The sequence below is a fragment of the Lutra lutra genome, chromosome 1 (genome assembly GCF_902655055.1).
Source record: "Lutra lutra chromosome 1, mLutLut1.2, whole genome shotgun sequence".
In the NCBI taxonomy this organism is placed as follows: domain Eukaryota; kingdom Metazoa; phylum Chordata; class Mammalia; order Carnivora; family Mustelidae; genus Lutra; species Lutra lutra.
In genome coordinates, this window is record NC_062278.1 from 166,885,721 (window position 1) to 166,900,707 (window position 14,987).

Below are 14,987 nucleotides of genomic sequence, written 5' to 3' on the forward strand. Positions count from 1 at the left end.
AGTAAGGGATTCTCTAGTGTTTTCTATGCTTTTTTTCAAGCCCAGCTAATATCCTTATAATCATTGTTTTAAATTCTAGTCCAGACATCTTATTTATACCTGTATTTATTAAATCCCTGGCTGTGAGTTCTACTTGCTGTTCTTTCTTTTGAGGTGAATTTCTCTGCCTTGTCATTTTGTCCAGAAAAGAAAGGAATAAAGAAAAAAAAACTAGATCATAGGTGTGTTTTGGTCTGCTCGTTTAAAGAATTTAGATGCCAAAAAGAGAACAAACAAGGAAAGAAATAAAGTAGAATGAAAATAAACAGGAAAATAAAGAAATAAATATATAATATATAAATAAATAATTTTAAAAATTAATAATAAAAAAGAATTGAAAAAATTAGAAAATACATGAAAAAATAATAAATAAAGAATAAAAGTAAAAAGGAAGCTAGATCCTGTTTCCCCCAGAGCCAGAGCTTTGCCACACTCTATGATCAGTAGACTTGGTGCAGGTGAGTTGTTTGTGTCATTCTGTGGGAGGGGCCTGCTGCACTGATTCTTTGCCAACTTGTTTCAGTGGAAAGATATCTCCAAGGTGCAGGTGGGGCAGGGCTAACTGTAAGTGGCTCTGGTTTGGCCTCCACGAGGAGGTAAGGTAGTGAGGTTCTGCTCCTTGGAGGTTTTCAGTGCTGATGGCATAGCAAATATGACTGCGCTCCTCTCTTTAGCCCCCCACTCCTCAGTGAGCCCTCACAGAAGAGCAATCAATCACCCTTCTTATGTCTCCAGTCTCCATTTGAACCCTGTGTTCACCCTGCTTTTATACCTCAGCTTTTATATCCAAGGTTTTATATCTCAGGTGCATGACTGAGTTTCAAAACTCCAAATTCAAACTCCAAAACTCCAAATTTTAGGGACTCCCATAGAACCATGGTGTTCCATTGGGGGAGGATGTCACCATGCTTTTGCCATTTGATGGCTAGTCCCAGGAAAGCAGTCCCACAGCGGTGCAGCAGTTCACAGTTTATGGCAAAACAAAGCAGAAAGCCAGTACCAAGACCCACTGTTCTCAGACAGCTTTCCCACTCCTATGCCTGAGAATAATGTGGCACTTAAGCACCACTGGTTCTTCTCACAACCAAGGGGATCCTCAGATCACCCTGTTACTTCTGGGATGCCACCTTGCTTCACTACCTGAGAACCTTTAAGCCAGGCACATCCCCTACAGTAGTGGACTTCTAAAAGTTCAGATTTTGAACTCTGCTGCTTATAATACTTTGCAATAGCCTCTGTAAACAGGCTCCCTTCCTGCCACCTTACTCGTAGCTGTATCTCCTCCAAGAAAATTCTCCGTACATTCTGCCTTCCTAAATGTGGTTACTTTTCTATTTTTCTTCTTGTAGATTCTGTTCTATCAGACCTCTGATTGATTTCTTGGGTGTTCAGAATGATTTTATAATTATCTAGCTGTGTTTGAGGGACAAGACAAGCTTAGGGACCCCCTACTCCTCTGCCATCTTAATCACCAGCATTTGGATTATAGATTTTAAACACTTGGTTTTCCTAGAAATTGACCCCTTCATTCACTTGTTATGAGAATATGTATGAAAATTATTCTCTTCCACTATCTGCTGAGATACAGAACTATATTCTGTATCTCAGAATTCTCAAGTTGTATAATGAAAATCCCATTTTTGTGGGGGGGCAAGAGAGCAGAGAAGTAGGAGACACTGTTTCAACTGGTCCCCTAAAGTGAGCTCATTGTCTACCAGAACACTCTGAACACCCATGAAATCAGGCTGAGATGTAGGATTATATACTTCTGGATCTCTATGGGGGCAGAAGATGCCAGTGGACAGGTAAAGTGGAGTGGTAATGTTGTTGGATTGATATCAGAAGATAACAAAAGGGGGAGGGAGCCACCAGAAGCAAACCATTGGAAAGTAATACCCCAATGCGAGAGTGCCCAGTGATTGGGGACCAGCATTAATTTGAAGTCTGGTTAAAAGCACTCAAAAAGAGCAAAATAGCTTAAGGGGAAATTGGCAGAATCAGGCGGTTATGGGCACGGTCTTAAGCCCATGGACCCAGGACTGCTACCACTGGTACCGTACCAGAGAGTGTGGTGAAGCATCCAGGCTGTGGTCCCTGAGCTACTGGCGTGTGTGAGAGCGACTGGGTGGTGACATGTGTGAGAGAGTCTGGTATGGATGCCAGCTGGTGCTTTCTAGAACCACAGCCTTTTGCACTCTGCATGTGCACTGCAGGACCAGGTCTGAGTCACACTCCACACCCTCCTCTGAGAAGGGTCTGTGCAGGTACTAGCCCGTGCTCTCTAGGACCAGCAAGAGTCTGAACACCCCCAGCCTGGGCCAAAGTGAAAATCTCAGCAGGATATCTCTGGTTGGGATCTCTCTGGTGGTCTGGACCTACCCAGAGAGCCACTGGAATATTGCTTGTAGATTTTATAACACCATGGTACAGAGACAAGTAGGAGCTCCTGAGGAGCACATCTGAGAATGTGGCTGGGGACATGCTCTACCGGTGGGATGTGGCAGAGGGGGAGTTTATGTGCTCTGGACCACCCAGAGGGGAACAGAGTGAGGTTTCTCTCTGAGACGGAGGTCTGGGGGCAGTTTTCTTTCCTCTAAACCTCCAAAGAACCACCAACAGCCACTAAGGGAAAACAAAAAAACAAAAAAGCATCCAGAGAACAAAAGCCTGAAAAATCAGTTTCCTCAGAGCCCAGCCCCAAAATCTGTATACTTCATACATACAACATTTATTTTTAATTTGTTCCCACTATTCTCATTCTTTTTAATTTTTTATAACTTTTTAACCTATTTACCCTCACAACGAGAGGTTCAGTACAAAAAATTCTATACTAACCTTTTAACTTGAACTTCTTTGATACATATACCTGTGTTTTTCTATTGCTTTTCTATTTTTTTAAATATTCCTATAGAGATAAGCTTCAAGGTAATCCTCTTTCTGCAATCAATACTACCCCCATATATAAACCAGCTTTAATCCCCCTTTATCTCAGAAAAGTGGCATCCTTTAACAAAGATATCAAGATACATCCAGGAAGAATCAAAATAATCTTCCTCGTTGGAGGATTTATACCACCCTCTCATATGTTTCTTCTGTCAGTATTTCTGTGTATTTGTTTTTGTTCTGGTAGTATATAAATCTTATACTTAGGGCTCATTTTGGCTGGGTTCTTTTTTTTTTTCTTGTCATTTGCTTTTGTTGATCTTTTTGTTTGTCCATTTTTGTTTGTATACTTTATAAATCTTACCTTTGGGGCCCATTCTGGCTGGGTCTTCTCTTTTTTTTTTTTTTTCCTGTCTCTCTCTTTCTCTTTTGCTTTTTTCTCTCTTTTTGGTGGGGACTCCCGATTGCTCAGAAGCACTCCAGGGTGCACCTTGCTTAGATCATGGTTGATACATTCAGCTACACATCCCCTCAGCCATCTCTCACTGCAATGACTAGGAGGAATAATGCCCAACAGGAAAAATTCAGAAATTGTGCCCTCTCCATCAGAGTTATTGGATATGGATGTAAACAGTATGTCAGAGGGAATTCAGCCTAACAATTATCCAGGCAATGGATAGGGTGGAGAAAACCATTAATGACAACATGGAATCAATTAGGGAAGAAGTGAAAGCCACCAGGGAAGAAGCTTAAAATACTATCAATGAGTTCCAAGCTAATCTAAATTCTCTAACAGCTAGGGTAACTGAAGCAGAAGATGTAGGTAGTGATCTAGAGGACAAACTGATAAAGAAAAGGAATCAGGAGGAAGCCTGGAACAAACAGCTTAGAAACCATGAAAACAGAATTAGGGAAATAAATGATGCCATGAGACATTCCAACATCAGAATTATTGGAATCCCTCAGGGGAAGGAGAAAGAAAGAAAGAAGACTAGAGGATATAGTTGAACAAATTCTCCATGAAAATTTTCCCAATTTGGTGAATGGAACCAGGCTTCATGTCCTAGAGGCAGAAAGGTCTCCCCCCAAGATCACAGATTCTAGAAAGACCTCAAGACACGTGATTGTGAAACTGATGAATCATAATTTTAGACATGAGCTCTTGAAAGCAACTAGGGGGAAGAGATTCCTTACATACAGAAAAGGCCCATCAGAATAGCATCAGACCTGTCCAGAGAAACCTGGCAAGCCAGAAAGGGCTGGCAAGATGTATTCAGGGCACTACATGAAAAGAACGTGCAGCCAAGAATACTTTACCCAGGAAGACTGTCATTCAAAATGGATGGAGAGATAAAGGGTTTCCAAAACCAGCAAGGTTTAAAGGAGTATGTGACCACCAAGCCGACACTACAAGAAATATTAAGGGGGGGGTTCTATAAAAGAAGCAAAGACCCAAGAATATCATTGAACAGAAATATATGGAGACAATCTATAGAAACAAAGACTTCACAGATAACATGATGTCAATAAAAATGTATCTCTCAATAATCATTCTCAACATGAATGGCCTAAATGCGCCCATAAAATGGCACAGGGTTGCAGATTGGATAAAACAACAGGACCCATCCATATGTTGTCTACAAGAGACCCATTTTGAACCTAAGGATACATCCAGAATGAAAGTGAAGGGATGGAGAAGCATATTTCATGCCAATGGGCCTCAAAAGAAGGCTGGGGGTAGTGATTCTTATATAGGATCCTCATATAAATTCACATATAAATTAGATTTTAAACTGAAGACTGTAGTCAGAGATACAGAAGGACACTACATAATTCTTAAAGGGTCTACCCACCGGGATGCCTGGGTGGCTCAGTTGGTTAAGCAGCTGCCTTCGGCTCAGGTCATGATCCCAGCGTCCTGAGATCGAGTCCCGCATCAGGTTCCTTGCTCGGCAGGGAACCTGCTTCTCCCTCTGCCTCTGCCTGCCACTCTGTCTGCCTGTGCTCGCTCTCTCTTTCTCTCTCTCTCTGACAAATAAATAAACAAAATCTTTAAAAAAAAAAAAGGGGGGGTCTACCCACCAAGAAGATCTAACAATTGTAAATATTTATGCCACCCATATGGGAGCAGCCAACTACATAAGACAGCCATTAATCAAGATAAAAAGTCATATTGATATGAAACATTAATAGTAGGGTATTTTAAAATGACACTCTCAGTAATAGACAGATCATCCAAGCAGAAAATCAATAAAGAAACAAGAGCATTGAATGACATATTGGACCAGAGGGACTTTATAGATATATACAGAACATTCTACCATAAAACAACAGAATACTCATTCTTCTCAAGTGCACATGGAACCTTCTCCAGAATAGACCACGTACTGGGTCACAAATCAGGACTCAACCAAAACCAAAATATTGAGATTATTCCCTGCATATTCTCAGTTCACAATACTTTGAAACTGGAACTCAACCACAAGAAAAAGTTCAGAAGGAATTAAAATACCTGGAAGCTAAAGACCACCTTGCTTAAGAATGTTTGGATCAACCAGGAAATCAAAGAAGAACCTAAACAATTCATGGAAACCAATGAGAATGAAGACACTTCGGTCCAAAACCTATGGGATACGGCAAAGGCAGTCTTAAGGGGGAAATACATAGCTATCCAAGCCTTCCTCAAAAAAATTGAAAAATTCAGAATACACCAGCTGTCTTTACACCTTAAAGGAACTGGAGAATCAATAACAAATTAAGGAACTGGAGAATCAACAATAAATTAAGCCAACTCCACACACAAGAAAGGAAATAATCCAGATTAGAGCAGAGAATAATGAAATAGAAACTAGAGACAAGTAGAATACACCAACAAAACTAGAAGCTGGTTTTTTGAAAGAATCAATAAGATCAATAAACCATTGGCCAAACTAATCCAAAAGAAAAGAGAGAGGACCCAAATTAATAAAATTATGAATGAAAAGGGAGAGATCACTACTAACACCAAGGAAATAGAAAACAATCATTAGAAATTATTATCAACAGTTATATGCCAATAAGTTAAACAACCTAGATGAAAGGGATGCATTTTTGGAAATGTATAAACTTCCAAGGCTGAATCAGGAAGAAATTGACAACCTGAATAGGCCAATATCTATAACAAGATTGAAGCAGTGATTAAAAAAAAAAAACTCCCAAAAAACAATAGCCCAGGACTTCACAAATTCCCTGGGGAATTCTACCAAACAATCAAAGAAGAAATAATACCTATTCTCCTGAAGCTGTTTCAAAAAATTGAAGCAGAAGGAAAACTTCCAGACTCTTTTTATGAAGCCAGCTTTACCCTGATCCCCAAACCAGGCAAAGACTCCACCAAAAAGTAGAAATTCAGACCAATATCCCTGATGAATATGGATGCCAAGATTCTCAACAAGATCCTAACTAATAGGATCCAGCAGTACATTAAAAAGTTTATCCACCATGATCAGGTGGGATTTATCCATGGGATGCAAGAGTGGTTCAACATTCGCAAATCAATCATTGTGATAGAACAAAATGAATAAAAGAAGAGAGAAGAACCACATGGTCCTCTCAATTGATGCAGAAAAAAGCATTTGAAAAGATACAGCATCCATTCCTGATTAAAATGCTTCAAAGTATAGGGATAGAGGGAACATTCCTGAACTTCATAAAATCTATCTATGAAAAACCCAAAGTGAATATCATCCTCAGTGGGAAAAAGCTCACAGCCCTCCCTTTGATATCAGCAACATGACAAGGATGCCCACTCTCATCACTCTTGTTCATCATAGTATTAGAAGTCCTAGCAAGAGCAATCAGACAACAAAAAGAAATAAATGTATTCAAATCATCGATGAAGAAGTCAAACTCTCTCTCTTCGCAGATGACATGATACTTTATATGGAAAACTCAAAAGACTCCACGCCCAAACTACTAGAACTCATACAGCAATTCAGTACAAAGTCATTGTACTTCTGTACAAAGTCATTATACAGAAATCAATTGCTTTCTTATACACTAACAATGAAAATACGGAAAGGGAAATTAGAGAATTGGTTCCATTTACATGGCACCAAGAACCATAAGATACCGGGGAATAAACCTAACCAAAGACGTAAAGGATCTGTACTTGTGGAACTATAGAACACTCATGAAAGAAATTGAAGAAGACACAAAAGATGGAAAGCCATTCCACGCTCATGCATTGGAAGAATAAACATTGTTAAAATGTCTATACTGCCCAGAGCAGTCTAAACTTTCAATGCCATCCCGATCAAAATTCCACCAGCATTTTTCAAGGAGCAGGAGAAAACAATCCTAAAATTTGTATGGAATCAGAAGAGACCCTGAATCGCTAAGGAAATGTTGAAAAAGAAAAACAAAACTGGGGGCATCACGTTGCCTGATTTCAAGCTTTACTACAAAGCTGTGATTACCAAGACAGCATGGAAATGGCATAAAAACAGACACATAGACCAGTGGAACAGAGTAGAGAGCCCAGATATGGACCCTCAACTCTACGGTCAAATAATATTCGACAAAGCAGGAAAACAATATACAGTGGAAAAAAGACAGTCTCTTCAAAAAATGGTGTTGGGGAAAATTGGACAGCTATGTGTAGAAGAATGAACCTCGACCATTCTCTTACACCGTACACAAAGATAAACTCACACACAGGCAATGAGGCAGTAATCCATCAGAATCCTAGAGGAGAACATAGGCAGTAACCTCTTCGATATCAGCCACAGCAAGTTCTTTCAAGATATGTCTCCAAAGGCAAAGGAAACAAAAGCAAAAATGAAATTTTGGGACTTCACCAAGTTCAAAAGCTTCTGCACAGCAAAGGAAACAGTCAACAAAACAAAGAGGCAACCCACAGAATGGGAGAAGGTATTCACAAATGACAGTATAGACAAAGGGCTGATAGCCAAGATCTGTAAAGAACTCCTCAAACTCAACACACACAAAACAGATAATCATGTCAGAAAACAGGCAGAAGACATGAACAGACACTACTCCAAAGAAGACACAAATGGCTAACAGACATGAAAAAATGTTCATAATCACTAGCCATCAGAGAGATTCAAATCAAAACCACACTGAGATACCACCTTACACCAGGTAGAATGGCCAAAATTAACAAGACAGTAAACAACATGTGCTGGAGAGAATGTGGAGAAAGGGGAACCCTCTTACACTGTTGGTGGGAATGCAAGTTGGTGCAGCCACTTTGGAAAACAGTGTGGAGATTCCTCAAGAATCTCCAAAAATAGAACTTCCCTATGACCCTGCAATTGCACTACTGGGTATTTACCCCAAAGATACAGATGTAGTGGAAAAAAAAGGGCCATCTGTACCCCCAATGTTTATAGCAGCAATGGCCATGGTCGCCAAACTGTGGAAAGAACCAAGATGCCCTTCAACGGACGAATGGATAAGGAAGATGTGGTCCATATAGACTATGGAGTATTATGCCTCCATCAGAAAGGATGAATACCCAACTTTTGTAGCAACATGAATAGGACTGGAAGAGATTATGCTGAGTGAAATAAGTCAAGCAAAGAGAGTCAACTATCATATGGTTTCACTTATTTGTGGAGCATAACAAATAACATGGAGGACATGGGGAGATGGAGAGGAGAAGGGAGTTGAGGGAAACTGGAAGAGGAGGTGAACCATGAGAGACTATGGACTCTGAAAAATAACCTGAGGGTTTTGAAGGGGCGGGGGGTGGGAGGTTGGGGGAGCCAGGTGGTAGGTATTAAGGAGGGCACGTAGTGCATGGAGCACTGGGTGTGGTGCAAAAACAATGAATACTGTTACACTGAAAAGAAATAAAAATTTTTTTAAAAAAAGAAAGGGAAAAAAATAAATAAATAAATACACACTGAGATATGACCTTACACCAGTTAGAGTGGCCAAAATTAACAAAACAGTAAACAACATATGTTGGAGAGGATGTGGAGAAAGGGGAACCCTCTTACACTGTTAGTGGGAATGCAAGTTGGTGCAGCCACCTTGGAAAACAATACTTAGGAAATTAATACTAGAGCTCCCCTATGACCCTGCAATTGCACTATTGGGTATTTACCCCAAACATAGAGATGTAGTGAAAAGAAGGGTCATCTGTACCCCAATGTTGTTAGCAGCAATGGCCACAGTTGCCAAACTGTGGAAAGATCCAAGATACCCTTCACCAGACGAATGGATAAAGAAGATATGGTCCATCAGAAAGGATGAATACCCAACTTTTGTAGCAACATGGAGGGGAATGGAAGAGATTATGCTGAGTGAAATAAGTCAAGCAGAGTCAATTATCATATGGTTTCACTTATTTGTGGAACATAACAAATAGCATGGAGGACAAGGGGAGATGGAGAGTAGAAGGGAGTTGAGGGAAATTGGAAGGGAGGTGAACCATGAGAGATATGGACTCTGAAAAACAATCTGAGGGGGTTGAAGGGGCGGGAGGTGGGAGGTTGAGGGAACCAGGTGGTGGGTATTGGAGAGGGCACGGATTGCATGGAGCACTGGGTGTGGTGCAAAAACAATGAATACTGTTACGCTGAAAAGAAATAAAAAATTTTAAAAAAAGGAAAGAAATACTAAGGACCATAGCTCTTAATTAATAGTTTGTTATTATGTTATTATCCTGCCGTAATACTTTATGTACTTTTCCATCCACTGTGACAGGGTTTTAATGCTTTAGTGTTCTTCTTACAAAAATTTGTTCTCTGTGAAGGTTCTGAGCTATAAGTCACTGAAAATATTATATTAATAAAGACAGATATTCAAGTTAAAAAAATGGAAAATCTTCCTTAGATCTATAGTTCCTATTAAAAAAAAAAAAAGATATGGTCCATATATACTATGGAGTATTATCCCTCCATCAGAAAGGATGAATATCCAACTTTTGTATCAACATGGACGGGACTCGGAGATTATGCTGAGTGAAATAAGTCAAGTAAAGAGAGCCAATTATCATATGGTTTTGCCTATTTGTGGAGCTTAAGGAATAACATGAAGGACATGGAAAGATGGAGAGGAGAAGGGAATTGGGGGAAATTGGAGGGGGAGACGAACCATGAGAGACTGTGGACTCTGAGGAACTAACTGAGGGTTTTGGAGGGTAGGAGGTTGGGAGGTTGGGTGAACCTGTTGGTGGGTATTATGGAGGGAATGTGTTGCATGGAGCACTGGGTGTGGTGCACAAACAATGAATTCTGGAACACTGACATTTTTAAAAAACAAAAATATGTTTTAAAGTTCCACTTTGTTCTTTACTACAACAACATGGTCTAGAGTCAATGCCTAGGCTTCTAACTAAATTTAGCATTGTATTTGTAATAGAGCTCTTCCTGTTTTTGCATCTCCTAAGTCTACAATACCAATTTCTGCCCTCCTTCTTCTTCACAGAACACATATCAATGCCTTGGGGTAGTAAATTCTGGTAGCAAGGAAGACTATTTGCTCCACCTCTGATCAGAATCACCTTCCTTTGTTTAACCCAAAGTGTATCTCTTCTTAATATAAAGATATGAGTTTGACCATCAAAGAAAAGTATCACACTTCCTAAAGACATAAGCATTCCTCTTCCCTTAGTCACATGACGTTTGTATATTCTACAGAGGGGATATTTGGTCTTCCTTAACTATGCCAAATTGTTTCTCTGTATTTCCCTCAATGGTTTTGACATTGATTTCATGAGCATTGTTTTGAGACATGGATTCTCATTATCCCTGGCTTCCATTAGAAATGTGTATTGATAAAATCATTCTGACAATCAGCCTGGGTGGCTCAGTTGGTTAAGCATCTGCCTTTGGCTCAGGTCATGATCTTGGGGTTCTGGGATTGAGCCCTGCATTGTGCTGCCTGCTCAGAGGGGAGTCTGATTCTCCCTTTTCCCTGCCACTTCCCCCTCTGCTTGTGCACATGCTCTGCCTAATAAACAATAAAGTAAAATCTTTCTGAAAAAAGAAATGTGTATTGATAAAATTAGATGGTTATCCTAGATCTTTAGAGTCATTTATTCCATCATTCTTACTATTCACATACAATCTCACATGGAGATTGAGGGAAAAAATATATATTACATGTATCACATATATATATATAAACAACATATATATATATATATGTATATATATATATATATATATATCATTATTATATACAACTCTCTCAAGCCAAAGTTAGATGGTGATAAATAATAAGTCAATTGTTAACAAGTCTATAGTGCTTCATGTATGTTATGCATTTTCTAAATGGTCTTCGTATATTTACTTATATATTCCCTACAACAATACTGTGATGAAATCACTATTATTATCCCCCTTTTACTTGTGATGTTAATGGATACAATATTAGTTAACTGAAAAAACAAAGCTCACCCAGCTAGTCAGGGTTGGAATCTGGGTTTAAACAAAGGCATCTGAATCTAGGGCACAAAATACTAAATCCTTCATAATTTTGCACTTCTGTAAATAAATGGTGAGAATAGTCCTGTTGGGATTGCTTACCCAGAGGATTCTTATTTCCTCTTGTTCACAATTTACATCAACAGGCTTTAGTGAGTTGAAACTCAAAAGCTGAATAAAAGCAAGTCATGTTTATGTAGAATTATTGTGGTTAAAATGATGATTCTAGAGATTGAAGAGGATGATGTGATGATTCATAGAATAATGAAAACAATACTGTTGTCAGAATCTCTTATTTTTCTTTCCAGAAATAACATTTGCTTTAACATTCACATGAAGATGAACGAATGTTCCAGTTATGTTGTCATTAGAAAATGCCTTTTATCTTTAAGCTGGTATAGGATCTCAGAAAACACCTCATTTCTTTTCCTCCACATTTCACTTTTCTTTGTGGGACTTAAGCCCAAGCTCACTGACCTGACCATTACCCACTTAGCTATAGTCCATATAATGATACTTCTCATCATGAGGTTCTTGTCTACAGACATTTGGTGACATGGGATGTCCAAAGTGACTTCAAATGTGGAGTGATTGTCTTCCTTAAGGTACTGAGGGGACTCTCTACTTGTACACCTGCCTCTTAAGTGTGCTTCAGGTCATCACCATCAGCCCCAGCAGCTCCTGACTGCTAAATTCAAACTTAAATCTCCAAATCCCATCCTGTGTTTATTTCTCTTCTTATAGGTCCTGAACATATCCATCTGTAGCAACTTGTTCCTCTGTACTTTGACCACACCCAATAAGACCCAGGCTAGTCTTTTGTTCCTCATGGAGCACTGTTCCTTTCTGCCCATGAGCTAAACAGGGACCTATGTTTCACACTGATGGCATTCAGAGATGTCTTCTTCATGGGTCTTAGCTCCTGTCAGGTGCATACATGATAATTCTCTTAAGAAGACATAGGCAGCAGTCATAGCATCTTCACGGCAAGAGTCTCTCTCCAAGAAGCTCCCCAGGAAAATGGGCTATTCAGACAATTATGCTGCTGATTAGTTGTTTTGTGATCATATATTGTATGGATTTCATTTCATTTTCCATGGGCAAGACATGGACAAATGACCCAATCTTGTTATGTATATCCAGATGTCATGGCCAATGGTCATGACATCGTCAGTCCTTTGGTTCTAATCACTGGTGAGAAACAATAAAAATTATGCAAACCATGTAGGGGAGGAAAGGTCAGTGTTTAACAAAACAGCAATAGAAATATTTTAAGAGAAAAATGTTTCCACTCTTGTTAGAGCAATCTTATGTTTCACAGAATTTTCTCTCTGAAAAAAATTGATTAAATATAGCATTAAAAATTTTCTGTCATAACATGGTAATCTTAGTATCTATATGACTAAAAACTACATTGTAGATAATTTGGGCAGTCTTTTTTTTTAAAGATTTATTTATTTATTTGTCAGACAGAGATCACAAGTAGTCAGAGAGGCAGGCAGGGAGAGAGGAGGAAGCAGGCTCCCCGCTAAGCAGAGAGCCCAATGCGGGGCTCAATCCCAGGACCCTGGGATCATGACCTGAGCTGGAAGCAGAGGTTTTAACCCACTGAGCCACCCAGGTGCCCCTTGGGCAGTCTTTTTTTGAGAATTATGTTGTCTAATGAAAATTCTTTTTATGAAAGATTGTTTTTTTATCTTTTTCTAAATTCCCTCCACTCTTGGTGGTTTTAATTTCTTGTATTAAACTCTTCTGTATTTTCACTAAAATGTGTCTATGTGTGGATATCCTTTCTATATTGATATTGTTATATACCTCTTATTAAGCCTTATTCCATGTAAGTGATTATCCTTCCTAGGAAGTTCTAAATCTTTATCACTTCAAATACTTGTTCTTTTTTCCCCCCAGTATTTGTGAAGTCCAATTCAGTGTGTGTTAAACCTTATTATTTTATTTTCTATGTTCCTTAATATTTTTCATATTTTCCATCATATTTTCCATATGTTCTATGAACTAAATCCTGAATAATCTCTTCAACCTATTACTCCAGTTCACTAATTCTCTCTTCAGCTGTGTTTAAACTGCTATTTCACACATCCATTAATAGTGTATTATATTTATTGTTTATTCCTAAGAGTTAGTTTCATTTTTTTTAACCTGCCTGGAGTATTTTATAATTACATATTTTCTTCATATTTTATTAGTTTTGTATGTATGCCTTTCTAAAAAATGTTTTACTCTACTTAATAATAAATATCTGATATCCATGGAAATATAATTCCATTTTCATTTTTGAGGGCTATTCTTAGTATTTTAAAATTTTTAATTATGGCTTCATATTTGGCAAATTTTAATTCATAGGGAAACTGAAAATCCTAGTTGAGATGTATTTATCCAGTGAGGGGGGATTTGAATTATCTTCCTCCCAGTATATGACACAAGTCTGGGGAATTTTCAGATTAATCTTTTGTTTAGATTTTCCTGGACTCTACACACATGGGGATAAATTTGAACTCCAAGCCAACATAAAAGCAAGATTTTCTTCCCAAAAGAAGCCTACAAAGTAGTGGGGTAATTTCATTGTTAAGTTCCTTTACTAGATTTTCCAAGCTCACATTTTTGCTAAAGACATCAATCCTTTGGACACTGGCTTTATGTAGGAGTCCTGTTCCTCCTCTATGCCTTGTGTGGATTCATGATATTGTCACCTGTCTGCATATAGCGGTCAAGATCCCCATTTCTAGGTTCAATAAACAACTCAAGAAGAACCTCATTTTCTCCATTTCAGATTCCTCTTCATATTATCCCAAGGATTTCCCACAGTTTTGTAAACTGTTACACATTTTTTAAAAGGCTGCTTTGTACATGGTTTATAACACATTAGTGGTGGAAAGTTCTTCTGTGTTTCTAGTCTGTTTTATTACCAGAAGAACCACTACTTGTATATGAAAGAAAAAAATTTTTAGACTAACTATATAATACTTTGTTAGGCCACAATGTGTCATGAGAAATACCAATTTTGTGATATCTTTACAAATGCTTCAAAAAAAATTCCAGGGATCTCTGTTTCCGTTTTTACCTCTTAATTTGGGAAGTGGTATGTTAAAGAATAATAATTATTATATTAAATAGAATTAACGCTATTAAAACCACCATTCAGCTTATTAAAAAATGGGAGTCTATTCATATATTTGAAGCCCCTGTGCATCTTTCTCTAAATGCATTGAACCAAAAATCAAAACAAAAAATAAAAAAGTCCTCCCAAATGAATTGCTATCTTGATTATTACAATTATTTTCCTTGCTTTTCATTTTAAAGTTGTTACGATATATGTATATGAATATATTATTAGCTTCCCTATGACCCTGCAATTGCACTACTGGGTATTTATCCCAAAGATATAGATATAGTCAAAAGAAGGGCCATCTGTACCCCAGTGTTCATAGCAGCAATGGCCACAGTCACCAAACTGTGGAAAGAACCAAGATGCCTTTCAACAGATGAATGGATAAAGATATGGTCCATATATACTATGGGGTATTATGCCTCTATCAGAAAGGATAAATACCCAACTTTTGTATCAACATGGACAGGATTGGAAGAGATTATGTAAATGAAATAAGTCAA

The 14,987-nt window shown here is 38.4% G+C and overlaps 1 protein-coding gene across 1 annotated transcript in view; it reads left to right on the plus strand.

Moving 5' to 3' along the window:
* Nucleotides 1-12,525, plus strand: part of LOC125104058 (vomeronasal type-1 receptor A11-like) — a 32,202-nt gene extending 19,677 nt beyond the window's left edge. Inside the window, 5 exon segments of the mRNA XM_047736319.1 lie at nucleotides 11,823-11,910; nucleotides 11,913-11,990; nucleotides 11,993-12,034; nucleotides 12,105-12,123; nucleotides 12,366-12,525. Coding sequence (XP_047592275.1) covers nucleotides 11,823-11,910; nucleotides 11,913-11,990; nucleotides 11,993-12,034; nucleotides 12,105-12,123; nucleotides 12,366-12,525 — 387 coding nt within the window.
* Nucleotides 12,526-14,987: the final 2,462 nt, after the last annotated feature.